General features: G+C 58.9%; 2 protein-coding genes across 7 annotated transcripts in view; both read left to right on the top strand.

The window, feature by feature from the left end:
* Positions 1–1,264: 1,264 nt before the first annotated feature.
* LOC308198840 (uncharacterized protein) lies at positions 1,265–17,238 on the top strand. 4 transcript variants are annotated; one of them, XR_013954237.1, is made up of 9 exons: positions 1,265–3,738; positions 4,092–4,372; positions 4,707–5,317; positions 5,348–7,800; positions 8,135–8,745; positions 8,776–11,228; positions 11,563–12,173; positions 12,204–14,656; positions 14,991–17,238. XR_013954237.1 is itself a non-coding variant. In XM_080602005.1 (9 exons), the coding sequence occupies exons 7-8, from the start codon at positions 13,600–13,602 to the stop codon at positions 14,610–14,612; spliced, it is 660 nt and encodes a 219-aa protein (XP_080458131.1). In that variant the 5' UTR covers positions 1,340–3,738; positions 4,092–4,372; positions 4,707–5,317; positions 5,348–7,800; positions 8,135–8,745; positions 8,776–11,228; positions 11,563–13,599; the 3' UTR covers positions 14,613–14,656; positions 14,991–17,238. The 4 variants fall into 4 exon arrangements, 1 of the variants encoding a protein (XP_080458131.1); XM_080602005.1 differs by having other exon boundaries at positions 1,340–3,738; positions 11,563–14,022; positions 14,376–14,656; XR_013954238.1 differs by having other exon boundaries at positions 1,346–3,738; positions 5,348–7,166; positions 7,520–7,800; positions 11,563–14,656.
* Positions 17,239–17,674: 436 nt separating this feature from the next.
* The window catches only part of ACBD6 (acyl-CoA binding domain containing 6), an 80,531-nt gene continuing 73,924 nt past the window's right edge, over positions 17,675–24,281 (top strand). Inside the window, exons 1-3 of one of the 3 annotated variants that reach the window (XM_080601605.1) lie at positions 17,675–17,906; positions 23,504–23,568; positions 24,180–24,276. In XM_080601605.1, coding sequence (XP_080457731.1) covers positions 17,721–17,906; positions 23,504–23,568; positions 24,180–24,276 — 348 coding nt within the window. In that variant the 5' untranslated portion in view covers positions 17,675–17,720. The remainder of the gene's footprint in view (positions 17,907–23,503; positions 23,569–24,179; positions 24,277–24,281) is intronic. The other 2 variants (XM_080601606.1, XM_080601604.1) reach the window with 2 other exon arrangements.

Here is a 24,281-nt window from a genome sequence, read left to right as displayed (position 1 = left end):
GATCCTGTATTGCTGGGGAGAAGGAGTCTTCAAAAGAGGCCATAGAAAAACAGTCTTTCAGAGGGAAAACCACCCAGAGGCATACCGGCCAGCCTCTCAAAGGCTTGGTTGGGCACAAGCCCCCCAGCCCCGCAGCATCACCGTGGGCTTCCCGCTGCCCCCAAACCCCGTCCAGCCAGCCCCGCTGCGGGGCTCATCAGCACACTGCTTAAGAAGCGTGGTCAATGTATTGGGTTGCCCAGGGACAGCGCTGCAGAACTGAGCAGCGGCTGTTGGTTTTTCATATGTTCTCCTCCCCACTGAGCGCCGGTACAGGACGAGGGGTGGCAATGAACAGCACGAAACAGAGGTTTAGGGGGTTATGGGAACGGGACAGTCCGAATGTGAGCTACACACCACCATTGGGACAGGACAAAAAAATGAGTGGAGTTTATTTTGCTGTTCCCCATGAAGAGCGGCCAGGTTCACGTCCCAAAACAAATGTCTCCTCTGTGGTTTTCACACAGACATGTCAGGAGATGGGAAAGGAGATGGACGGGGCGGGAGGCTGAGTGAAGCAAGATGGAAACGGAGCTTTTTGATTTTTTTTAGCTTCACACCAAACAAAACACTGTCAGTCAAACAAAAATGAGATTTCTCTTTCTTTTCTTTTTATTTTTTCCTTAAGCTTGAAAAGGAAAATGCCATACAACTTCTCATCCAACCGACCCAAACCACGTTATTTAGCGGTGATGTGCCTCCCTGCACACAAAACCCATTATTTGCAACCTCTGGACAGCCGGGCGGCCACGGCGTTGGCTGCTTCAGGGAGAAGCCATCGGGGCCATTTGTATGCACTGCGGCGCAGGAGCTTACAGAAGGAGGGAATCAATGTTTTATTGATATCTACAAAAACTATATGGCAGCTGCACTAATTACATGCTTTTCTCCCAGATCCCCTTTACTGCATGCGAACAAGAGGCCAGCCTGCAGGTAGAACCTGCGAGCACGGCACGCGTGCCTCCAGCCCTCTACCATCGACAGGCGTCTCCCATGGCAAAACAAGGCAGCCTTAATTACCCCCTTTCTTTGTCTGCTGTGGAAAAAAAAGCAATGTAAGGAGGGCTTAGCTGAGGAGGTGGTTGCCATATCCCACACAGGCAGCTGAGCATTTTGGAGCCTGAAGACCATGTCCTCACTGCCTGCGTCCCACCCTAAAGGCTCTGTGGGTGCCTTGCACCCTCTCCCGTGCCTGCTGAAGCCGGGGTCGGGTGGGAGGATCAGGCCCTCCATGCAATTGCTCCTGAAAGAAAGGCAAGGACAAACTGAGAGAAATCGAGCCGCAGGTGCTAGAGCAGGGAGCGCGTCGTGGCCTCTCACCATGGAGACCAGACAGAAACCGAGCGGAGGCCGCGCGCTTCAGATAATTTGTCTCAAATACTTCGTCAAGCCCGCGGCTGTGCAGACAGAACCAGTCACACGCAGGACATCTCTCTGTCCCCAGCCCCAGGCACACAGTGCCAACCTCCTGCGCCTATCTCCTTGTGTTGCCCCCCTCTCTGCCTCACTTTGCCCACCTGTGAAATGGGCGGAGGGGGCCAGGGCAGGATCGGGCTGGGCTCCCGGGCACGCAGCGCTGCCAAGGTGGCCAAGATCTCCTTACGGGACACGGCGCTGCCATTTGCTATTGCGGGGGGTGGAGAAGGGAGACGGACTCGACAGCTGTGCCGAGGGAAACTTTCCACCCGCGGTAGCTGCCAGGCTAAATATACTTTGGGACGGGACCCCCGCGGCCACGGCAGGGACAAGGGGGACCTGCCAGCCTCGGGGCCACCCCGCCTGGCAGCTGCCAGGGACCTTGCATCAGCATCCAGTGCAAGGTCCCTCCCCACTGGCCTTGTCACCCTGCTGTCCTCTCACCCCAGGGCAGAAATCCTGGGGGGGGAAAGGGGATGGAGAGAGCCCCTGAGGTGCTCGTTTTGCTGGGGACGGGGACGGTGAGGGAAACACAGCAAGGGGCAAGCACGTGCTGGCAGCCCCCCGCGACCCCTTTCAGGGGGGTGGGTGGGTGGCTGCTGCAGAACCTCTGCTGCCAGCTTCAGCCCCCCCAAAACCAACGCCGGGCTCCCCGAGGGCCGCAGCCGGGCCGCCAGTGCCCCCCAGCGGCAGCGGGACCGGGCCGTGGCGACACCCGCGGTGCCCGGCCCCACGCGTGCCACCGGGACACAGAGCAGGGAGCTGGGAGGGGGGCAAATTTGGCAAAGGTCCTAAAAAGCTTGAGAAGTGTTAGGGGAGCACCTGGTGTCAATGAAGTGGCTGCTTTCCCTCTGTGATACTAACAGGCATTTCCGAAGCAGCAGGTAGAGGGATTGTGCCAGCTTATATAAACATATTTATCTATCGATCTATATATATTTATACATGTATACATATGTATACATTTCAATAAATGTATATATAACACATATCTATCTGGAACAGAAGTTCTGTGAGGAGCGGCTGAGGGAACTGGGGGTGTTTGGTCTGGGGAAGAGGAGGCTCAGGGGAGACCTCATTGCTCTCTGCAGCTCCCTGAAAGGAAGGTGTGGGGAGCTGGGGGTCGGCCTCTTCTCACAGGTAACCAGGGATAGGACTAGAGGGAACGGCCTCAAGTTGTGCCAGGGGAGGTTCAGGTTGGAAATGAGAGAAATTTCTTCTCAGAAAGAGCGGTCAGGCATTGGGACGGGTTGCCCAGGGAGGTGGTGGAGTCACCATCCCGGAGGGTGTTTAAGGAAAGGTTGGACGCGGTGCTTAGGGACATGGTTTAGTGGGTGACACTGGTGGTAGGGGGGTGGTTGGAGCAGATCATCTTGGAGGTCTTTTCCAACTTTAATAATTCTATGATTTTATCTAACCAACAGCCAATTTGAGGCTTTCCTCTCGATGGGGGCTTCCACTCTGCCCCCAAGAGGGTTTTGAGGAGAACCGTGCCACGGCTGCCCAGCTTGGATGTGGCTCTGGCCACGGCTCCTTCGCACTGAGAAACCCAGGGCACGGCCCAAACCACGGGGGGCTCAGGCCCACCGCCCCGCTGGGCAGGCAGACCCCCCGTGCAGACTGCAGCGGCAGCGGCAGGCTTCGAAGGCCGCCTGCCCGCGTCCTCCCCAGCCTCGCCACGGCCTTCGTCACCTGCCGGTCTCACAGCGCCGGGCCCTGTGACCTCACAGGGCCCGGCATAACATCAGGCTGCGGCTGGGCGCAGCTGGGCACAGCTGCTAGTGCTGGTGGTCACTGCCGGAGCTCTGCTCAGCGTGACAGCCGTCTCCAGCGTTGTTGTGTTCCTGAGGAGAGAGCAGGATGAAGCTCAGCCTGGCTCTCCTCCTGGCCGTGGCTCTGGCCATGGCTTTGTTCCGCTCGTGCGGCCAGGGCCTCCGCAGCCAGCGCCGCTGGGAGAGGGTCAGGGTCAGCAGGAGCCTTGGCCCCAAGCGCCAGGTCTCCAACTGGCCCTGCAGCCTCGGCCTTTCCAGCTGCCCCAGCAGGCTCCGCCTCAGGCTGAACACCATGGTCCCTATGGTCCCTTCAGAGAGCCCAAAGCAACAGCCCGTTGGCACCGAGCGCCAGCCCTCCGAGCTGCCCGACCCCCTGGGCCAATTCTGGGAATACCTTGCCCAGGGCGGGAGAGTCTGGCTGCTCTGCGATAACGGGGACGCCATCTGCCTCCTCGGCGTGGGGCTGCTTGCCCTCGGCCTCTGGAGAACAGTACAGAGACACCGCAGACAGGTGAGTGGCGGAGACGCGGCGTGCAGGAAAGGGCCAGCCTGCGGGGAGCGGGGACCCACGGGACCTTGGCCACAAAGGCTTTCCAGAACAAAAAAGAACAAAACCCAGCAGGCACAAGGAAGCCTCAGCAGGCCCCGAGAGGCCCTCTGCCTCTTCCCCGGGGACTCGCCCAGCCGCAGGGAGCCCCCGGCACGGCCCAGGGCCTGCCGGCGCTGTTGTGAGCCCCCATGGCTGCCCGGAGCAGTCCTGCGAGGCTGGGCGCTCCCGAGGAAGCCGAGCCCAGCAGGACAGTTCTCCACCCCACGAGCCCTCATCCATGCCCTTCACTGTGCCTCTTTTCTTGTCGCTTCCAGGCAACAGGCCGGTGGGCCTCAGCTTCTGCGGGGACAGACTGCCGGGGAAAGGACGCTCCGTGTGATTACGCCTTGCTCTGCCGCATGGAGGCCAACACTGCCTTCATGGTGTGGTACCTGAGGCACCTCTACCAGCTCCGCGTGCAAGAGCTCGGGCTCCCACAGCCGAGGAAGAAGGCACTAAACGAGTATAGGAAAAGAAGAGCCCCCTGGCGTACCCCCGGCAAATTCATCTAGAGCGTGCACCCCGTGTACCGGCGACAGGAAAGGCAGCGCAGAGAGTGAGTGCTGCTGTCCATGGGTTTGGGGAGGCTGATGCTCCAGGAGAAGGGGGGAGAGGAGCTAGGAGAGGACAGGCACCCATGGCTGAGGGTTGCTCCGTAGGAGCCCATGACCCAGGAGAAGGGGCCCACGTCCCGGCCGCTGCCCACGTCCCTGTAAGATGGCAGTGGCCAGGGAATGCCCATGACCTGTTGGGGTAGCCCTTGGACTTAGGACCTCCAAGGCCCATGCGAGGGTAGGCATCGCACCGGGAAAAGACGCAGGTGGAAGGAAGTGCCTGGCTAATAATTCTGGCACAGCATTTTCACCCCTCTGACAGTCAGTTCTCTTCAGATTGACAGCAAGCCGGTGAGGCAGGACACACCTCAGCCCTCCGAAGGCTCCTGCGCTGAAGGCACCCCCCCTGACAACTGGATGCCAACACTGCCCTGATCACCTCCTCCCTGCATGGGCGCCACCGACAATGCCAGCTGTCCCCTGGTGGGCTGCCCGTGCCCAGCCAGCACAACAGCCAGGGGGGAATCAACATTCGTCTCACGAGGACCTCCAAGGAGGGTCCCCTTTTGCACCCTGTCAGAGGCGCCGCTGGGGCTGCTGGCATCCCAGAGGACGTGGCTCTGCTTCGTTGCTCCACAGAGGACAGCAGGAGCATGCGTGTGCAGCAGAGCTGGCTGGGGGACTCTTGGAAATTCCTGCTGGTAGCAGACCGCTTCTCCCAGCTGAATAAAGATCATCCGATCATCCATACGGGAACTTGTGTCCTTTTGGTACCAAGGGGCTTGGGGCACAGCCACACGGGAGGCAGTGGGGCAAGTGAGGGCTGCTGAGTGCAGGTTTTAGAGAACACACCTGCAGAGGAATGAGGGAGCTGGGCTGGGAGAGAAGAGCTGTGAGGTGCCCCCCAGGCGCCCACGCCCCAGGAGGAGAGACCACATCCCGGCAGGGTGCCCATGTCCCACTGAGGTTTCCTGGAGGTGCCCATGGCCCTGGGAGGTGGCAGTGGCTGGTGAGTGCCCAGGACCCTGTGAGTCATGTCCCTGGGGGACTAATTCCAGACTAACTCCACTCCTATTTCACAACACTTTACATTTGAAGGCTCCGCATAGGGACCTGGAAAGGCTGGATCATGGCAGAGGCCAATGGGATGAGGTTCAACATGGCTAAGTGCCGGGTCCTGCGCTTCGGCCACAACAACCCCGTGCAGCGCTACAGGCTTGGGACAGAGTGACTCGGAAGGTGTGCAGAGGACACGGATCTGGGGGTGTTGGTCGATGCTCGCCTGAAAATGAGCCGGCAGTGTGCCCAGGTGGCCAGGAAGGCCATCGGCATCCTGGCTTGTGCCGGGAATAGTGTAGCCAGCAGGACCAGGGAGGTGGTCGTTCCCTTGTACTCAGCTCTGGTGAGGCAGCACCTCAAGTGCTGTGTTCAGCTTTGGGCCCCTCACTACAAGAAGCACGTCAAGGCCCTGGAGCATGTCCAGGGAAGGCCTGCGAAGCTGGTGAAGGGCCTGGAACACAAGTCCTGTGAGGGGTGGCTGAGGGAACTGGGGGTGTTTGGTCTGGGGAAGAGGAGGCTCAGGGAGACCTCATTGCTCTCTGCAGCTCCCTGAAAGGAAGGTGTGGGGAGCTGGGGGTCGGCCTCTTCTCACAGATAACTAGCGATAGGACTAGAGGGAACGGCCTCAAGTTGTGCCAGGGGAGGTTCAGGTTGGAAATGAGAGAAATTTCTTCTCAGAAAGAGCGGTCAGGCATTGGGACGGGTTGCCCAGGGAGGTGGTGGAGTCACCATCCCGGAGGGTGTTTAAGGAAAGGTTGGACGCGGTGTTTAGGGACATGGTTTAGTGGGTGACACTGGTGGTAGGGGGGTGGTTGGAGCAGATCATCTTGGAGGTCTTTTCCAACTTTAATAATTCTATGATTTTATCTAACCAACAGCCAATTTGAGGCTTTCCTCTCGATGGGGGCTTCCACTCCGCCCCCAAGAGGGTTTTGAGGAGAACCGTGCCACGGCTGCCCAGCTTGGATGTGGCTCTGGCCACGGCTCCTTCGCACTGAGAAACCCAGGGCACGGCCCAAACCACGGGGGGCTCAGGCCCACCGCCCCGCTGGGCAGGCAGACCCCCCGTGCAGACTGCAGCGGCAGCGGCAGGCTTCGAAGGCCGCCTGCCCGCGTCCTCCCCAGCCTCGCCACGGCCTTCGTCACCTGCCGGTCTCACAGCGCCGGGCCCTGTGACCTCACAGGGCCCGGCATAACATCAGGCTGCGGCTGGGCGCAGCTGGGCACAGCTGCTAGTGCTGGTGGTCACTGCCGGAGCTCTGCTCAGCGTGACAGCCGTCTCCAGCGTTGTTGTGTTCCTGAGGAGAGAGCAGGATGAAGCTCAGCCTGGCTCTCCTCCTGGCCGTGGCTCTGGCCATGGCTTTGTTCCGCTCGTGCGGCCAGGGCCTCCGCAGCCAGCGCCGCTGGGAGAGGGTCAGGGTCAGCAGGAGCCTTGGCCCCAAGCGCCAGGTCTCCAACTGGCCCTGCAGCCTCGGCCTTTCCAGCTGCCCCAGCAGGCTCCGCCTCAGGCTGAACACCATGGTCCCTATGGTCCCTTCAGAGAGCCCAAAGCAACAGCCCGTTGGCACCGAGCGCCAGCCCTCCGAGCTGCCCGACCCCCTGGGCCAATTCTGGGAATACCTTGCCCAGGGCGGGAGAGTCTGGCTGCTCTGCGATAACGGGGACGCCATCTGCCTCCTCGGCGTGGGGCTGCTTGCCCTCGGCCTCTGGAGAACAGTACAGAGACACCGCAGACAGGTGAGTGGCGGAGACGCGGCGTGCAGGAAAGGGCCAGCCTGCGGGGAGCGGGGACCCACGGGACCTTGGCCACAAAGGCTTTCCAGAACAAAAAAGAACAAAACCCAGCAGGCACAAGGAAGCCTCAGCAGGCCCCGAGAGGCCCTCTGCCTCTTCCCCGGGGACTCGCCCAGCCGCAGGGAGCCCCCGGCACGGCCCAGGGCCTGCCGGCGCTGTTGTGAGCCCCCATGGCTGCCCGGAGCAGTCCTGCGAGGCTGGGCGCTCCCGAGGAAGCCGAGCCCAGCAGGACAGTTCTCCACCCCACGAGCCCTCATCCATGCCCTTCACTGTGCCTCTTCTCTTGTCGCTTCCAGGCAACAGGCCGGTGGGCCTCAGCTTCTGCGGGGACAGACTGCCGGGGAAAGGACGCTCTGTGTGATTACGCCTTGCTCTGCCGCATGGAGGCCAACACTGCCTTCATGGTGTGGTACCTGAGGCACCTCTACCAGCTCCGCGTGCAAGAGCTCGGGCTCCCACAGCCGAGGAAGAAGGCACTAAACAAGGATAGGAAAAGAAGAGCCCCCTGGCGTACCCCCGGCAAATTCATCTAGAGCGTGCACCCCGTGTACCGGCGACAGGAAAGGCAGCGCAGAGAGTGAGTGCTGCTGTCCATGGGTTTGGGGAGGCTGATGCTCCAGGAGAAGGGGGGAGAGGAGCTAGGAGAGGACAGGCACCCATGGCTGAGGGTTGCCCCGTAGGAGCCCATGACCCAGGAGAAGGGGCCCACGTCCCGGCCGCTGCCCACGTCCCTGTAAGATGGCAGTGGCCAGGGAATGCCCATGACCTGTTGGGGTAGCCCTTGGACTTAGGACCTCCAAGGCCCATGCGAGGGTAGGCATCGCACCGGGAAAAGACGCAGGTGGAAGGAAGTGCCTGGCTAATAATTCTGGCACAGCATTTTCACCCCTCTGACAGTCAGTTCTCTTCAGATTGACAGCAAGCCGGTGAGGCAGGACACACCTCAGCCCTCCGAAGGCTCCTGCGCTGAAGGCACCCCCCCTGACAACTGGATGCCAACACTGCCCTGATCACCTCCTCCCTGCATGGGCGCCACCGACAATGCCAGCTGTCCCCTGGTGGGCTGCCCGTGCCCAGCCAGCACAACAGCCAGGGGGGAATCAACATTCGTCTCACGAGGACCTCCAAGGAGGGTCCCCTTTTGCACCCTGTCAGAGGCGCCGCTGGGGCTGCTGGCATCCCAGAGGACGTGGCTCTGCTTCGTTGCTCCACAGAGGACAGCAGGAGCATGCGTGTGCAGCAGAGCTGGCTGGGGGACTCTTGGAAATTCCTGCTGGTAGCAGACCGCTTCTCCCAGCTGAATAAAGATCATCCGATCATCCATACGGGAACTTGTGTCCTTTTGGTACCAAGGGGCTTGGGGCACAGCCACACGGGAGGCAGTGGGGCAAGTGAGGGCTGCTGAGTGCAGGTTTTAGAGAACACACCTGCAGAGGAATGAGGGAGCTGGGCTGGGAGAGAAGAGCTGTGAGGTGCCCCCCAGGCGCCCACGCCCCAGGAGGAGAGACCACATCCCGGCAGGGTGCCCGTGTCCCACTGAGGTTTCCTGGAGGTGCCCATGGCCCTGGGAGGTGGCAGTGGCTGGTGAGTGCCCAGGACCCTGTGAGTCATGTCCCTGGGGGACTAATTCCAGACTAACTCCACTCCTATTTCACAACACTTTACATTTGAAGGCTCCGCATAGGGACCTGGAAAGGCTGGATCATGGCAGAGGCCAATGGGATGAGGTTCAACATGGCTAAGTGCCGGGTCCTGCGCTTCGGCCACAACAACCCCGTGCAGCGCTACAGGCTTGGGACAGAGTGACTCGGAAGGTGTGCAGAGGACACGGATCTGGGGGTGTTGGTCGATGCTCGCCTGAAAATGAGCCGGCAGTGTGCCCAGGTGGCCAGGAAGGCCATCGGCATCCTGGCTTGTGCCGGGAATAGTGTAGCCAGCAGGACCAGGGAGGTGGTCGTTCCCTTGTACTCAGCTCTGGTGAGGCAGCACCTCAAGTGCTGTGTTCAGCTTTGGGCCCCTCACTACAAGAAGCACGTCAAGGCCCTGGAGCATGTCCAGGGAAGGCCTGCGAAGCTGGTGAAGGGCCTGGAACACAAGTCCTGTGAGGGGTGGCTGAGGGAACTGGGGGTGTTTGGTCTGGGGAAGAGGAGGCTCAGGGAGACCTCATTGCTCTCTGCAGCTCCCTGAAAGGAAGGTGTGGGGAGCTGGGGGTCGGCCTCTTCTCACAGATAACTAGCGATAGGACTAGAGGGAACGGCCTCAAGTTGTGCCAGGGGAGGTTCAGGTTGGAAATGAGAGAAATTTCTTCTCAGAAAGAGCGGTCAGGCATTGGGACGGGTTGCCCAGGGAGGTGGTGGAGTCACCATCCCGGAGGGTGTTTAAGGAAAGGTTGGACGCGGTGTTTAGGGACATGGTTTAGTGGGTGACACTGGTGGTAGGGGGGTGGTTGGAGCAGATCATCTTGGAGGTCTTTTCCAACTTTAATAATTCTATGATTTTATCTAACCAACAGCCAATTTGAGGCTTTCCTCTCGATGGGGGCTTCCACTCCGCCCCCAAGAGGGTTTTGAGGAGAACCGTGCCACGGCTGCCCAGCTTGGATGTGGCTCTGGCCACGGCTCCTTCGCACTGAGAAACCCAGGGCACGGCCCAAACCACGGGGGGCTCAGGCCCACCGCCCCGCTGGGCAGGCAGACCCCCCGTGCAGACTGCAGCGGCAGCGGCAGGCTTCGAAGGCCGCCTGCCCGCGTCCTCCCCAGCCTCGCCACGGCCTTCGTCACCTGCCGGTCTCACAGCGCCGGGCCCTGTGACCTCACAGGGCCCGGCATAACATCAGGCTGCGGCTGGGCGCAGCTGGGCACAGCTGCTAGTGCTGGTGGTCACTGCCGGAGCTCTGCTCAGCGTGACAGCCGTCTCCAGCGTTGTTGTGTTCCTGAGGAGAGAGCAGGATGAAGCTCAGCCTGGCTCTCCTCCTGGCCGTGGCTCTGGCCATGGCTTTGTTCCGCTCGTGCGGCCAGGGCCTCCGCAGCCAGCGCCGCTGGGAGAGGGTCAGGGTCAGCAGGAGCCTTGGCCCCAAGCGCCAGGTCTCCAACTGGCCCTGCAGCCTCGGCCTTTCCAGCTGCCCCAGCAGGCTCCGCCTCAGGCTGAACACCATGGTCCCTATGGTCCCTTCAGAGAGCCCAAAGCAACAGCCCGTTGGCACCGAGCGCCAGCCCTCCGAGCTGCCCGACCCCCTGGGCCAATTCTGGGAATACCTTGCCCAGGGCGGGAGAGTCTGGCTGCTCTGCGATAACGGGGACGCCATCTGCCTCCTCGGCGTGGGGCTGCTTGCCCTCGGCCTCTGGAGAACAGTACAGAGACACCGCAGACAGGTGAGTGGCGGAGACGCGGCGTGCAGGAAAGGGCCAGCCTGCGGGGAGCGGGGACCCACGGGACCTTGGCCACAAAGGCTTTCCAGAACAAAAAAGAACAAAACCCAGCAGGCACAAGGAAGCCTCAGCAGGCCCCGAGAGGCCCTCTGCCTCTTCCCCGGGGACTCGCCCAGCCGCAGGGAGCCCCCGGCACGGCCCAGGGCCTGCCGGCGCTGTTGTGAGCCCCCATGGCTGCCCGGAGCAGTCCTGCGAGGCTGGGCGCTCCCGAGGAAGCCGAGCCCAGCAGGACAGTTCTCCACCCCACGAGCCCTCATCCATGCCCTTCACTGTGCCTCTTCTCTTGTCGCTTCCAGGCAACAGGCCGGTGGGCCTCAGCTTCTGCGGGGACAGACTGCCGGGGAAAGGACGCTCTGTGTGATTACGCCTTGCTCTGCCGCATGGAGGCCAACACTGCCTTCATGGTGTGGTACCTGAGGCACCTCTACCAGCTCCGCGTGCAAGAGCTCGGGCTCCCACAGCCGAGGAAGAAGGCACTAAACAAGGATAGGAAAAGAAGAGCCCCCTGGCGTACCCCCGGCAAATTCATCTAGAGCGTGCACCCCGTGTACCGGCGACAGGAAAGGCAGCGCAGAGAGTGAGTGCTGCTGTCCATGGGTTTGGGGAGGCTGATGCTCCAGGAGAAGGGGGGAGAGGAGCTAGGAGAGGACAGGCACCCATGGCTGAGGGTTGCCCCGTAGGAGCCCATGACCCAGGAGAAGGGGCCCACGTCCCGGCCGCTGCCCACGTCCCTGTAAGATGGCAGTGGCCAGGGAATGCCCATGACCTGTTGGGGTAGCCCTTGGACTTAGGACCTCCAAGGCCCATGCGAGGGTAGGCATCGCACCGGGAAAAGACGCAGGTGGAAGGAAGTGCCTGGCTAATAATTCTGGCACAGCATTTTCACCCCTCTGACAGTCAGTTCTCTTCAGATTGACAGCAAGCCGGTGAGGCAGGACACACCTCAGCCCTCCGAAGGCTCCTGCGCTGAAGGCACCCCCCCTGACAACTGGATGCCAACACTGCCCTGATCACCTCCTCCCTGCATGGGCGCCACCGACAATGCCAGCTGTCCCCTGGTGGGCTGCCCGTGCCCAGCCAGCACAACAGCCAGGGGGGAATCAACATTCGTCTCACGAGGACCTCCAAGGAGAGTCCCCTTTTGCACCCTCCCAGAGGCGCCGCTGGGGCTGCTGGCATCCCAGAGGACGTGGCTCTGCTTCGTTGCTCCACAGAGGACAGCAGGAGCATGCGTGTGCAGCAGAGCTGGCTGGGGGACTCTTGGAAATTCCTGCTGGTAGCAGACCGCTTCTCCCAGCTGAATAAAGATCATCCGATCATCCATACGGGAACTTGTGTCCTTTTGGTACCAAGGGGCTTGGGGCACAGCCACACGGGAGGCAGTGGGGCAAGTGAGGGCTGCTGAGTGCAGGTTTTAGAGAACACACCTGCAGAGGAATGAGGGAGCTGGGCTGGGAGAGAAGAGCTGTGAGGTGCCCCCCAGGCGCCCACACCCCAGGAGGAGAGACCACATCCCGGCAGGGTGCCCGTGTCCCACTGAGGTTTCCTGGAGGTGCCCATGGCCCTGGGAGGTGGCAGTGGCTGGTGAGTGCCCAGGACCCTGTGAGTCATGTCCCTGGGGGACTAATTCCAGACTAACTCCACTCCTACTTCACAACACTTTACATTTGAAGGCTCCGCATAGGGACCTGGAAAGGCTGGATCATGGCAGAGGCCAATGGGATGAGGTTCAACATGGCTAAGTGCCGGGTCCTGCGCTTCGGCCACAACAACCCCGTGCAGCGCTACAGGCTTGGGACAGAGTGACTCGGAAGGTGTGCAGAGGACACGGATCTGGGGGTGTTGGTCGATGCTCGCCTGAAAATGAGCCGGCAGTGTGCCCAGGTGGCCAGGAAGGCCATCGGCATCCTGGCTTGTGCCGGGAATAGTGTAGCCAGCAGGACCAGGGAGGTGGTCGTTCCCTTGTACTCAGCTCTGGTGAGGCAGCACCTCAAGTGCTGTGTTCAGCTTTGGGCCCCTCACTACAAGAAGCACGTCAAGGCCCTGGAGCATGTCCAGGGAAGGCCTGCGAAGCTGGTGAAGGGCCTGGAACACAAGTCCTGTGAGGGGTGGCTGAGGGAACTGGGGGTGTTTGGTCTGGGGAAGAGGAGGCTCAGGGAGACCTCATTGCTCTCTGCAGCTCCCTGAAAGGAAGGTGTGGGGAGCTGGGGGTCGGCCTCTTCTCACAGATAACTAGCGATAGGACTAGAGGGAACGGCCTCAAGTTGTGCCAGGGGAGGTTCAGGTTGGAAATGAGAGAAATTTCTTCTCAGAAAGAGCGGTCAGGCATTGGGACGGGTTGCCCAGGGAGGTGGTGGAGTCACCATCCCGGAGGGTGTTTAAGGAAAGGTTGGACGCGGTGCTTAGGGACATGGTTTAGTGGGTGACACTGGTGGTAGGGGGGTGGTTGGAGCAGATCATCTTGGAGGTCTTTTCCAACTTTAATAATTCTATGATTTTATCTAACCAACAGCCAATTTGAGGCTTTCCTCTCGATGGGGGCTTCCACTCCGCCCCCAAGAGGGTTTTGAGGAGAACCGTGCCACGGCTGCCCAGCTTGGATGTGGCTCTGGCCACGGCTCCTTCGCACTGAGAAACCCAGGGCACGGCCCAAACCACGGGGGGCTCAGGCCCACCGCCCCGCTGGGCAGGCAGACCCCCCGTGCAGACTGCAGCGGCAGCGGCAGGCTTCGAAGGCCGCCTGCCCGCGTCCTCCCCAGCCTCGCCACGGCCTTCGTCACCTGCCGGTCTCACAGCGCCGGGCCCTGTGACCTCACAGGGCCCGGCATAACATCAGGCTGCGGCTGGGCGCAGCTGGGCACAGCTGCTAGTGCTGGTGGTCACTGCCGGAGCTCTGCTCAGCGTGACAGCCGTCTCCAGCGTTGTTGTGTTCCTGAGGAGAGAGCAGGATGAAGCTCAGCCTGGCTCTCCTCCTGGCCGTGGCTCTGGCCATGGCTTTGTTCCGCTCGTGCGGCCAGGGCCTCCGCAGCCAGCGCCGCTGGGAGAGGGTCAGGGTCAGCAGGAGCCTTGGCCCCAAGCGCCAGGTCTCCAACTGGCCCTGCAGCCTCGGCCTTTCCAGCTGCCCCAGCAGGCTCCGCCTCAGGCTGAACACCATGGTCCCTATGGTCCCTTCAGAGAGCCCAAAGCAACAGCCCGTTGGCACCGAGCGCCAGCCCTCCGAGCTGCCCGACCCCCTGGGCCAATTCTGGGAATACCTTGCCCAGGGCGGGAGAGTCTGGCTGCTCTGCGATAACGGGGACGCCATCTGCCTCCTCGGCGTGGGGCTGCTTGCCCTCGGCCTCTGGAGAACAGTACAGAGACACCGCAGACAGGTGAGTGGCGGAGACGCGGCGTGCAGGAAAGGGCCAGCCTGCGGGGAGCGGGGACCCACGGGACCTTGGCCACAAAGGCTTTCCAGAACAAAAAAGAACAAAACCCAGCAGGCACAAGGAAGCCTCAGCAGGCCCCGAGAGGCCCTCTGCCTCTTCGCCGGGGACTCGCCCAGCCGCAGGGAGCCCCCGGCACGGCCCAGGGCCTGCCGGCGCTGTTGTGAGCCCCCATGGCTGCCCGGAGCAGTCCTGCGAGGCTGGGCGCTCCCGAGGAAGCCGAGCCCAGCAGGACAGTTCTCCACCCCACGAGCCCTCATCCATGCCCTTCACTGTGCCTCTTCTCTTGTCGCTTCCAGGCAACAGGCCGGTGGGCCTCAGCTTCTGCGGGGACAGACTGCCGGGGAAAGGACGCTCTGTGTGATTACGCCTTGCTCTGCCGCATGGAGGCCAACACTGCCTTCATGGTGTGGTACCTGAGGCACCTCTACCAGCTCCGCGTGCAAGAGCTCGGGCTCCCACAGCCGAGGAAGAAGGCACTAAACAAGTATAGGAAAAGAAGAGCCCCCTGGCGTACCCCCGGCAAATTCATCTAGAGCGTGCACCCCGTGTACCGGCGACAGGAAAGGCAGCGCAGAGAGTGAGTGCTGCTGTCCATGGGTTTGGGGAGGCTGATGCTCCAGGAGAAGGGGGGAGAGGAGCTAGGAGAGGACAGGCACCCATGGCTGAGGGTTGCTCCGTAGGAGCCCATGACCCAGGAGAAGGGGCCCACGTCCCGGCCGCTGCCCACGTCCCTGTAAGATGGCAGTGGCCAGGGAATGCCCATGACCTGTTGGGGTAGCCCTTGGACTTAGGACCTCCAAGGCCCATGCGAGGGTAGGCATCGCACCGGGAAAAGACGCAGGTGGAAGGAAGTGCCTGGCTAATAATTCTGGCACAGCATTTTCACCCCTCTGACAGTCAGTTCTCTTCAGATTGACAGCAAGCCGGTGAGGCAGGACACACCTCAGCCCTCCGAAGGCTCCTGCGCTGAAGGCACCCCCCCTGACAACTGGATGCCAACACTGCCCTGATCACCTCCTCCCTGCATGGGCGCCACCGACAATGCCAGCTGTCCCCTGGTGGGCTGCCCGTGCCCAGCCAGCACAACAGCCAGGGGGGAATCAACATTCGTCTCACGAGGACCTCCAAGGAGGGTCCCCTTTTGCACCCTCCCAGAGGCGCCGCTGGGGCTGCTGGCATCCCAGAGGACGTGGCTCTGCTTCGTTGCTCCACAGAGGACAGCAGGAGCATGCGTGTGCAGCAGAGCTGGCTGGGGGACTCTTGGAAATTCCTGCTGGTAGCAGACCGCTTCTCCCAGCTGAATAAAGATCATCCGATCATCCATACGGGAACTTGTGTCCTTTTGGTACCAAGGGGCTTGGGGCACAGCCACACGGGAGGCAGTGGGGCAAGTGAGGGCTGCTGAGTGCAGGTTTTAGAGAACACACCTGCAGAGGAATGAGGGAGCTGGGCTGGGAGAGAAGAGCTGTGAGGTGCCCCCCAGGCGCCCACACCCCAGGAGGAGAGACCACATCCCGGCAGGGTGCCCGTGTCCCACTGAGGTTTCCTGGAGGTGCCCATGGCCCTGGGAAGTGGCAGTGGCTGGTGAGTGCCCAGGACCCTGTGAGTCATGTCCCTGGGGGACTAATTCCAGACTAACTCCACTCCTATTTCACAACACTTTACATTTGAAGGCTCCGCATAGGGACCTGGAAAGGCTGGATCATGGCAGAGGCCAATGGGATGAGGTTCAACATGGCTAAGTGCCGGGTCCTGCGCTTCGGCCACAACAACCCCGTGCAGCGCTACAGGCTTGGGACAGAGTGACTCGGAAGGTGTGCAGAGGACACGGATCTGGGGGTGTTGGTCGATGCTCGCCTGAACACGAGCCGGCAGTGTGCCCAGGTGGCCAGGAAGGCCATCGGCATCCTGGCTTGTGCCGGGAATAGTGTAGCCAGCAGGACCAGGGAGGTGGTCGTTCCCTTGTACTCAGCTCTGGTGAGGCAGCACCTCAAGTGCTGTGTTCAGCTTTGGGCCCCTCACTACAAGAAGCACGTCAAGGCCCTGGAGCATGTCCAGGGAAGGCCTGCGAAGCTGGTGAAGGGCCTGGAACACAAGTCCTGTGAGGGGTGGCTGAGGGAACTGGGGGTGTTTGGTCTGGGGAAGAGGAGGCTCAGGGAGACCTCATTGCTCTCTGCAGCTCCCTGAAAGGAAGGTGTGGGGAGCTGGGGGTCGGCCTCTTCTCACAGATAACTAGCGATAGGACTAGAGGGAACGGCCTCAAGTTGTGCCAGGGGAGGTTCAGGTTGGAAATGAGAGAAATTTCTTCTCAGAAAGAGCGGTCAGGCATTGGGACGGGTTGCCCAGGGAGGTGGTGGAGTCACCATCCCGGAGGGTGTTTAAGGAAAGGTTGGACGCGGTGTTTAGGGACATGGTTTAGTGGGTGACACTGGTGGTAGGGGGGTGGTTGGAGCAGATCATCTTGGAGGTCTTTTCCAACTTTAATAATTCTATGATTTTATCTAACCAACAGCCAATTTGAGGCTTTCCTCTCGATGGGGGCTTCCACTCCGCCCCCAAGAGGGTTTTGAGGAGAACCGTGCCACGGCTGCCCAGCTTGGATGTGGCTCTGGCCACGGCTCCTTCGCACTGAGAAACCCAGGGCACGGCCCAAACCATGGGGGGCTCAGGCCCACCGCCCCGCTGGGCAGGCAGACCCCCCGTGCAGACTGCAGCGGCAGCGGCAGGCTTCGAAGGCCGCCTGCCCGCGTCCTCCCCAGCCTCGCCACGGCCTTCGTCACCTGCCGGTCTCACAGCGCCGGGCCCTGTGACCTCACAGGGCCCGGCATAACATCAGGCTGCGGCTGGGCGCAGCTGGGCACAGCTGCTAGTGCTGGTGGTCACTGCCGGAGCTCTGCTCAGCGTGACAGCCGTCTCCAGCGTTGTTGTGTTCCTGAGGAGAGAGCAGGATGAAGCTCAGCCTGGCTCTCCTCCTGGCCGTGGCTCTGGCCATGGCTTTGTTCCGCTCGTGCGGCCAGGGCCTCCGCAGCCAGCGCCGCTGGGAGAGGGTCAGGGTCAGCAGGAGCCTTGGCCCCAAGCGCCAGGTCTCCAACTGGCCCTGCAGCCTCGGCCTTTCCAGCTGCCCCAGCAGGCTCCGCCTCAGGCTGAACACCATGGTCCCTATGGTCCATGGTCCCTATGCCAGCTGTCCCCTGGTGGGCTGCCCGTGCCCAGCCAGCAGGAAATGAGGAGACATTTCTTCTCAGAAAGAGCGGTCAGGCATTGGGACGGGTTGCCCAGGGAGGTGGTGGAGTCACTGTCCCGGAGGGTGTTTAAGGAAAGGTTGGACGTGGTGCCTAGGGACATGGTTTAGTGGGTGACATTGGTGGTAGGGGGGTGGATGGAGGAGATGATTTTGGAGGGCTTTTCCAGCCTTAGTTCACGACAGCCAGCCTGGCCTCCTGCACCAAACTAAGGATGTGGATGCCCAGCTAAGCTTCTGCTCCCGGCGGGCTGCCGGCCCCTTTGCTGGGGAGGCGACAAGGGCAGAGGGGGCGCAGCCCTCCCGGAACGATCGTGCTCGGCTCGTTTTTCTCGCCGGGCCGCGGTGCCGCCCGTGCCAGGCCCGGGGGGGGACCGGCTGCGCGGGCGGACCGGCCGCCATGGCGTCGCCCTCGGTGGCGGCCGGCAGCGGCGGTGAGGGGAGCTCGGGCTCGGGCTCGGGGGGCGCGGAGCCGCCCGGCCGCCACCTGCCCGCCCTCTTCGAGCAGGCGGCCGAGCGGCTGCCCGGCCTGCTGGGCGCCGCCAGCAAGGAGCAGCTGCTCTACCTGTACGCCCGCTACAAGCAGGTGAGGCCCGGCAGGGCCGCCGGAGAGGCCCGGGCCCGCCGCGAAATGGCCGCCCGGAGGGGGCTGGCCGGGGGGGGGGGCGAGGGGCAGCGGCCGTGGGGAGCTCCCCGCCGGGCCCCCGGCTTCACCAGGTCGGCGCGGGGAAGGCTGCGGGACGTCTCCCGGGACAGGGTCCCCCCGGGCTCGGCCCGCTGACCCTGGCCCTTCGCCTGCTGCCTGCAGCCAGGGGGGCCGCAGCACGAAGCTGCTCGCCTCCGTGACGGAGAGCAGCCTGTGGGTGCCAGTGGACCCCGGCTGGCCTTCGGTGGGGCTGACGGGCAGCCAGGATGGGGCTCTGCCCCGGCTCTGCGCACAGCGCCCACCTGCCGGCCTCCCCGCACTGCACCTTCGGGGTTTGGATGCGGCCCCGTGAAGGATGGGGCTGTGCGGGGCTGTTTGTGGTGCCCCGTGGAGATGCCTTGGCAATTCGAGTGGTTGCTTGGGCCTTAAGATACAGGACCATAGAATATTCTATGTTGGGAGATGCTCTTCAGAGGTCCCGTCCAACCTCCACCATTCCGTGATTCTGTTGATCCTGCTCGGCAGGGCGCTGGGCTACGTGCTCTTCAGGGGTCCCTCCCAACCTTGGCCGTTCTGTGCGGGACCCTTTTCCCGTTTGGTGACGCCTTTTCCCGTTTGGTCCCTGTGTATCGGCAGGCTCAGGGATGTGCCGTGTTGGAACGTGCAAGGCGTCTTTCCTGCACCTGTGGGAGAATTTTTGTAAAGCAAAAGCGCCAATTCAGATGCAAAGGGCTGTAATTGGCTAACCTGGAGAAACAGAAAAATTACAACTGGTGTTGCACGTGGAAGATTAAAGAGTAAAAGTTTGAGCACGAATCACGTGTATGGCAAGAGATTGCCTTGACTTGAAAAATAAATGTAGAACTGAATCCCACCCATTTGGGTTAATAGTTGAAGTTAGGCGCATGCATCTTCCCCATGATTTTCCTCCCACACTGAATACTCTTGTCTGGCTACTGCCACTTAAAAGCATTTCTATTTTTTTTGGTGTAATATTTAATTACCCTCCAAGCTGGTGGCTCCCAGGCTGTGGTTTGTGGGCCATTAGTTGTGCTGAGAGCAGGCTGGCCACGTGAGGCTCCGTCTTCAGATTTTTCTGGTGCTTAAACAGGTCTCCAGGTTTCATTGTCCGTGTAAGAAAAAGGAGAGGAAAAAAAGTGCTAGGAAAGCTTAAGAACTAAGACGGTGATGAGAATGAGGTGAAAAGAAAGGACTTTGGTGCAAATGCTTTGTAAGTGTCCCAGTTGGAAAAGGGGAGGTGTGGCTGATGTACTTCTCTGTGAATGTCAGCAGACTCCAGAGGATTTACTGGGGTTGTCTCTGTAAGAGCAACAGAGTATTTAATGTTTCGGTTAAGAAAGACCAAAATGGGAAACTGTTGCACAATGTTTGATACCAGGCAGAAACAGCAGCAATTAGCACTGTCAGCACAGGTTTCCAGTCCCCTCCAGCCGAGGGGCCCTTCCGTCCCCTCCGCCTCTGTCCCTCTTGTCCCTGGCCAAGCAGGATGCCAGAGAAGTGCCCGCGTGCTCCTTGGCTCGGCGCTGTGTCGGCTCCCTGGTTTCTGTGCCTCCGGTGCCAGCTAGCACAGCCGCTGCACGATTAGGCTCTGCTAACTTTGAGTTTTGCAGTCTTTTGGGCTTTTAATCAAAACGACGGTGCCTAATGCGAGTTTTCTCTATTTAATTACAGCAGCCGTATCAGTATGCGTAATGGGCTGCTAATATATTACGCCGGTGGACAGTAGTATTGCTCGCGCACAAAAGGTGCTGACTCAGATCTGTCCGCTGCCCTTGATTTGGCATCCTTGTCTTTCCTCCGCGTAGTGTTTTATGTCACTAAGGGCTTTGATTTAAGACGCAGCACCGTCATAAAAGGGGTGACAGTAACAGCTGAGCTCTCTGTTAAAATACTGTATATTATTTATTTCAAACTGTTTGGGTATAGAACCGTTTTCCTGGGATTTTATTACCTTTTATTGGAGGCCATTTCAGGATTTTATTACTTTTCTCTCTGATTTTGTTTATGTGTCAGAGACTTGAAAATAAGGGAATTGCTTAGTTGTCATCTCCAGTGAGCTTTTTAGAAGATGTTGCTGAGTTTACGACTCGGGGGAAGAGCAGACTGCTTGGCAGGGCTCTCGCCTGGGACTCGTTTCGTTTCTCCCCCCGCTTTCTGCGTGGCTTTGGGCAGGTCGCTTGGTCCTGCCCGCCTTGAGCCTGCAGCGGTAAGGTGAAGGTGGTAGCGCTTGTCTGTCTGCTGGGAATGCCAGAGAGGGGGTTCGGGAGCTGTGGTGGTGGAGACCAGTACAGCTTTTGTCGTTCAAAGCAGGGAGGGGGCCCAGACCCTCCCTGGGAGCGACCCGAGGCTGGGAAAGCCGCCCGCCAGCAGGATGCTCCGGGCTGCAAACCCAGTGCCGCTGGCAGAGCGGGGCCTGTGCTGTCCCTGGTGAGGGTAGGCTCAAGGATGTTTTACACACTTTATTTATTTATTTACACGGCTTGCACACGTTGTAGGACGTTACGCCACGGCTCTGCCCTGCAAACAGGCCTTTCTGCTCGCGGATTCGGGTTGCACACAGCGTGGGGGTGGAAGTGGCGCGGTGTTACGGCACGACTGGGTTAGGGCCCTGGTGTTCTGCAGTTATGTTCCTTCTTTTCCCTTACGCCCCGCTTATTACCTGTCTGACCGAGCTTTCCCACAGGTCTGTGGGACACAGCTTAGGGCAGAAATATTTGGCTGGGACTCCCCGCTGTGTAAATGCGTTAGTTGAAAAATTAGCACCGAGCAGTTTTTTCCCCACCACCGGGAAGAAAAAACAAAGCAGTTGTGGTGTAATGAGTAAGGAGAATCTCGGGGGTTTCCACGGTACAACCCAACAGCTGAGACTTTGTGCGGTGGTACGCAGTGCTGACATGTCTCTGAGCTTTTCTGGACGTCATGACCTTCAGCTGCCAGGTGAAGGCGTCAGCCAGGGCTTCTAAATTTCCATTTTGGCCACAAATGCAGACACATCCCATTCAGAGCTGCCTGGGTCAGCTTTTTGCGTGGTTCGGGAGTGTGAAGCTTGCTGGTGGCCGCACGGAGAAGCTATACTAGGAAAGTATTTCATACCTTCTGGCTGCCTTTTCTTTTCAGCGCGGCTGATGAGCAGTTTGTGTTGGTATATTTAGCTAAAAACCCCCTTCCTTGGCTAACGGGCTCCAGTCTGCCCTAATGTTGGGTTCCTGTTTGGCTCCTGCTGCATTATGGAGTCCTGCAGCAGAAAGAAGGAAGCCAAGAATTTTTTCTTCCTCTCTCCAGCAAAAGCACTGCAAGCCTTTTTAATATATCTCAAAATAGCAAACAGGGCACACGCATACTTTTTTTTTTTCCCGCTCTTGATGGATGAAATTTAACTACCGTTCCTTGATTTGTATTACTATTGATGTTACTAACAGTCTTTTCAGTGCTGGAACGGCCTCTGAATGCCAAATCTAGAGAAAAGAAACTGCTGTCTTGTTTTGACGATGGCAGCGAACAATTAATATTAAAAAAGATGATATTTCTTTGATCTGGCTTGGCCAGTTTTTACTAAAGAATTGCCAGGCAGGCATTTTCCACCCAGATAATGAATTCGCATTTTGTTTCCGTGTTTCTTTTGTTTTATGGAACAAGTGGTCCAGTCCATATCTGAGCACAGGAGGAAACATTTACAATACAAATGAGCCGCGACTGATTTATGGGCTTAACTGTTGCTAGTCCTCTCCCCCATTCCTCCATGAAACGTGATGTGTTGTTTTAAAGGCCGGCTAAGCTGTCCAGATTTGAATGGCCTGCTTACGAGGAGATGGTCAGATGTGCAGAAAATTAATTTCGGTTAGTCACTCATATCCTCTAGCACTTTAAATGAAAACACGGTGTAACTAATAAATATCTCTCAGCATGGGCACGCTCGCTCTAAAGCCTGATTAATGGTTCCATCCTCAGCAGAAAATCCCCACCCTGCTAAGGTGAAGAATTGTTAGTTGATTTAAGCACTTTACCTGCGTGAACGCTGGAGCATATTTCATTTACAAACAGAAAATAACGGGTGGATGCGGTTTGGTGTTGCTCGGCTGACAACATGTTTGTCCGGCGGCCTTTGCCCACCTCCAGGCCGTGCCCGCCTGCAGGCGGGCGATGGGAAGAGCGGTGTGCCACAAAGGGTTTCCTGGCCTTTTGTTATCCCCGCGGGACGTACGCCGCTTTCCTTAAGCTGAATGTAAAAAAGAAATAATAAAACTCCACGCTTTGTGTAAGTCCATTCCCTAGCACAGTGACATTTTCATTTCAGTTGGATCCGTTTTGCTGGGACACCTGTGTGCCGAGGGCTTTGTTTTGTAAGAGGAAATGCGCTGATGGCAGCCGGGCCTGGAGAGCCCTGACCGCGTTCACCGGCAGGGACAGAGGCACATTCATGTCTAAATTCTCCTGAGCTGACTTTCAAGAAAACGTTGCCGTGTCTCGGTCTTCTCACTGCTCTGTTCCTGAGATGCTCTCAGCGCCGGACGCCTCGCAGCAGCGTGCCTGTGCCGTTGGAGCCGCGGGCAGGGGAAGCCTTTGTCCGTGCTCTCCGTTCCCTTTTGTGGGCGAGCTTGTAACGGAGATAGGGCTGCTAGACCCTACTGAAATGAAAGAAACGGCTTTGTATGTCAATTCAGTACGCCTTCCTATGAAAACCCGTCTGAGGCCCCCTGGCGCTAAGTCCATTTCACGCTTTTACGTCGGGAACTGTTTGGGAACCTGGGCAGTTCTGGCGTTTCTGAGCTAGAGCGGGGCCAGAGAAGCGGCGTGCGGGATCAGGCGTGCGCCTCTGCTGTGGCGGTACCCGTCCCCTGATTCTGGCTTGGTGCTGTTCCTGTTACTTCTCCCTTTCCCCCTTTTCACTTGTGCCTCCTCGTGACAGACTGCTTCATCTCGGGCGGTTCTGCTCGGGCCTCGACGTGTTCTGCTCGCGGAGTGCTTCCTGTGCAGCCAGATGCCTCGGGGCTGACTCAGAAGCTGCTTGGCATTCCTTTGCCTGAGTTTGTCCCCTTGCCTTCCAGAGGACCTTGAAAATAATTAAGCAAAGTCTGTTTACTCAAACTTGGTGCGGAAGCAGGTGAATTTCATCCTTAATGAATAATCATCTCTGTAGAAACCCTAATCAACAGATTTTTTCTTGATACTGGTGGAGAATGAGGCATTTGGCTGAGCAATAAACATAACATTAAGTGAGAAATCACTTGCTGGTGATCCCTGTTGGGTAATGCATGCAAAAGAAATGAGCTGCCTAACAAAATTGCTTCCCTTGCATCGCACAAAGCAAGCACAGCGATGCAGAGGTAACTGTGTACTAATTGAGAGTGCTAAAACAAGGGTAAAACGCACTTGAGTTGGGTGTCAGTACTTTCCGTCAAAAACCGTTCATCTGGCACAAGAATAAAAGTACCCCGAGCCATCCGAACCCGGTATTTTCTTATGCAAGTTCCCTTCCCTTTGGTTTGTTCTAACAGAAGGAAATTTCTTTTCTTTAGGTGAAATTCGGAGCCTGTAACACTCCGAAGCCAAGCTTCTTCGATTTTGAGGGGAAGCAGAAATGGTAAGAGGAAATCCTTGTAAACCCTAGATATTTCTGGCTTTAGTTTGTGTTGCATCTTGTCTCCTCTGTCGACAGATTACAGACCTGACTTAGAGGAGGTCAAATTTAGAGTGTCTGCCACAGGATGGCTTGTGTTTAATATGGACAACAATGCAGTTTTTCTTGTGCAAGTAGAGGTATTTTGGTGTCATCTGGGTACCGGCCTGCGATGTGACAGACACACGATCAGGTCGGAGTTCTCAGCCTGAGCTGCTGGCGGCTCTTCCTGATGCTGACACGAAGTACCAGGCGCTTGGACTTACCTTGTGCATCCAGAGCTGGTCTGCGTACAGTGAAAATTTGGTGAAAATAGCTACAGCTTTATCCTGTGAACACAAAGTACGTTCCAGCCTAGATCTAGATCCCCTGAAAGACACTTCTGTGGTGGAGTGCTGCACTGACAGTAGTCACGGCTTCACTGAAACGTTGACTGCTTCCAGTTGAATGGAAGATGGCTTTACACCCCCTAAAAACATGTATGTGATTCTGATTGCCGTGTTCCACCAGTGACACTGTAAAAAGACATTGTGCTGTCTCCGAGTGGCCCGCTGATATTTTGCTCTCTGTCCTAGGGAAGCCTGGAAAGCCCTGGGGGACACCAGTCCTCATCAAGCTATGCAGGAATATGTGGCTACAGTGAAGAAACTGGACCCCAGTTGGAACCCGCAGGTAGG

This window comes from Anser brachyrhynchus, assembly GCF_964034855.1.
Source record: "Anser brachyrhynchus genome assembly, chromosome: 8".
NCBI lineage: Eukaryota > Metazoa > Chordata > Aves > Anseriformes > Anatidae > Anser > Anser brachyrhynchus.
The sequence above is the reverse complement of the archived record's forward strand: the minus strand, read 5'-3'. Positions and strand labels throughout refer to the sequence as shown.

Bases quoted from the DNA above. Each gene is read 5' to 3' on its own strand.
- LOC308198840 (XM_080602005.1), top strand. From the start codon at position 13,600: ATGAAGCTCAGCCTGGCTCTCCTCCTGGCCGTGGCTCTGGCCATGGCT. The intron at 14,023-14,375 runs GTGAGTGGCGGA...TGTCGCTTCCAG, and splicing joins TACAGAGACACCGCAGACAG to GCAACAGGCCGGTGGGCCTC.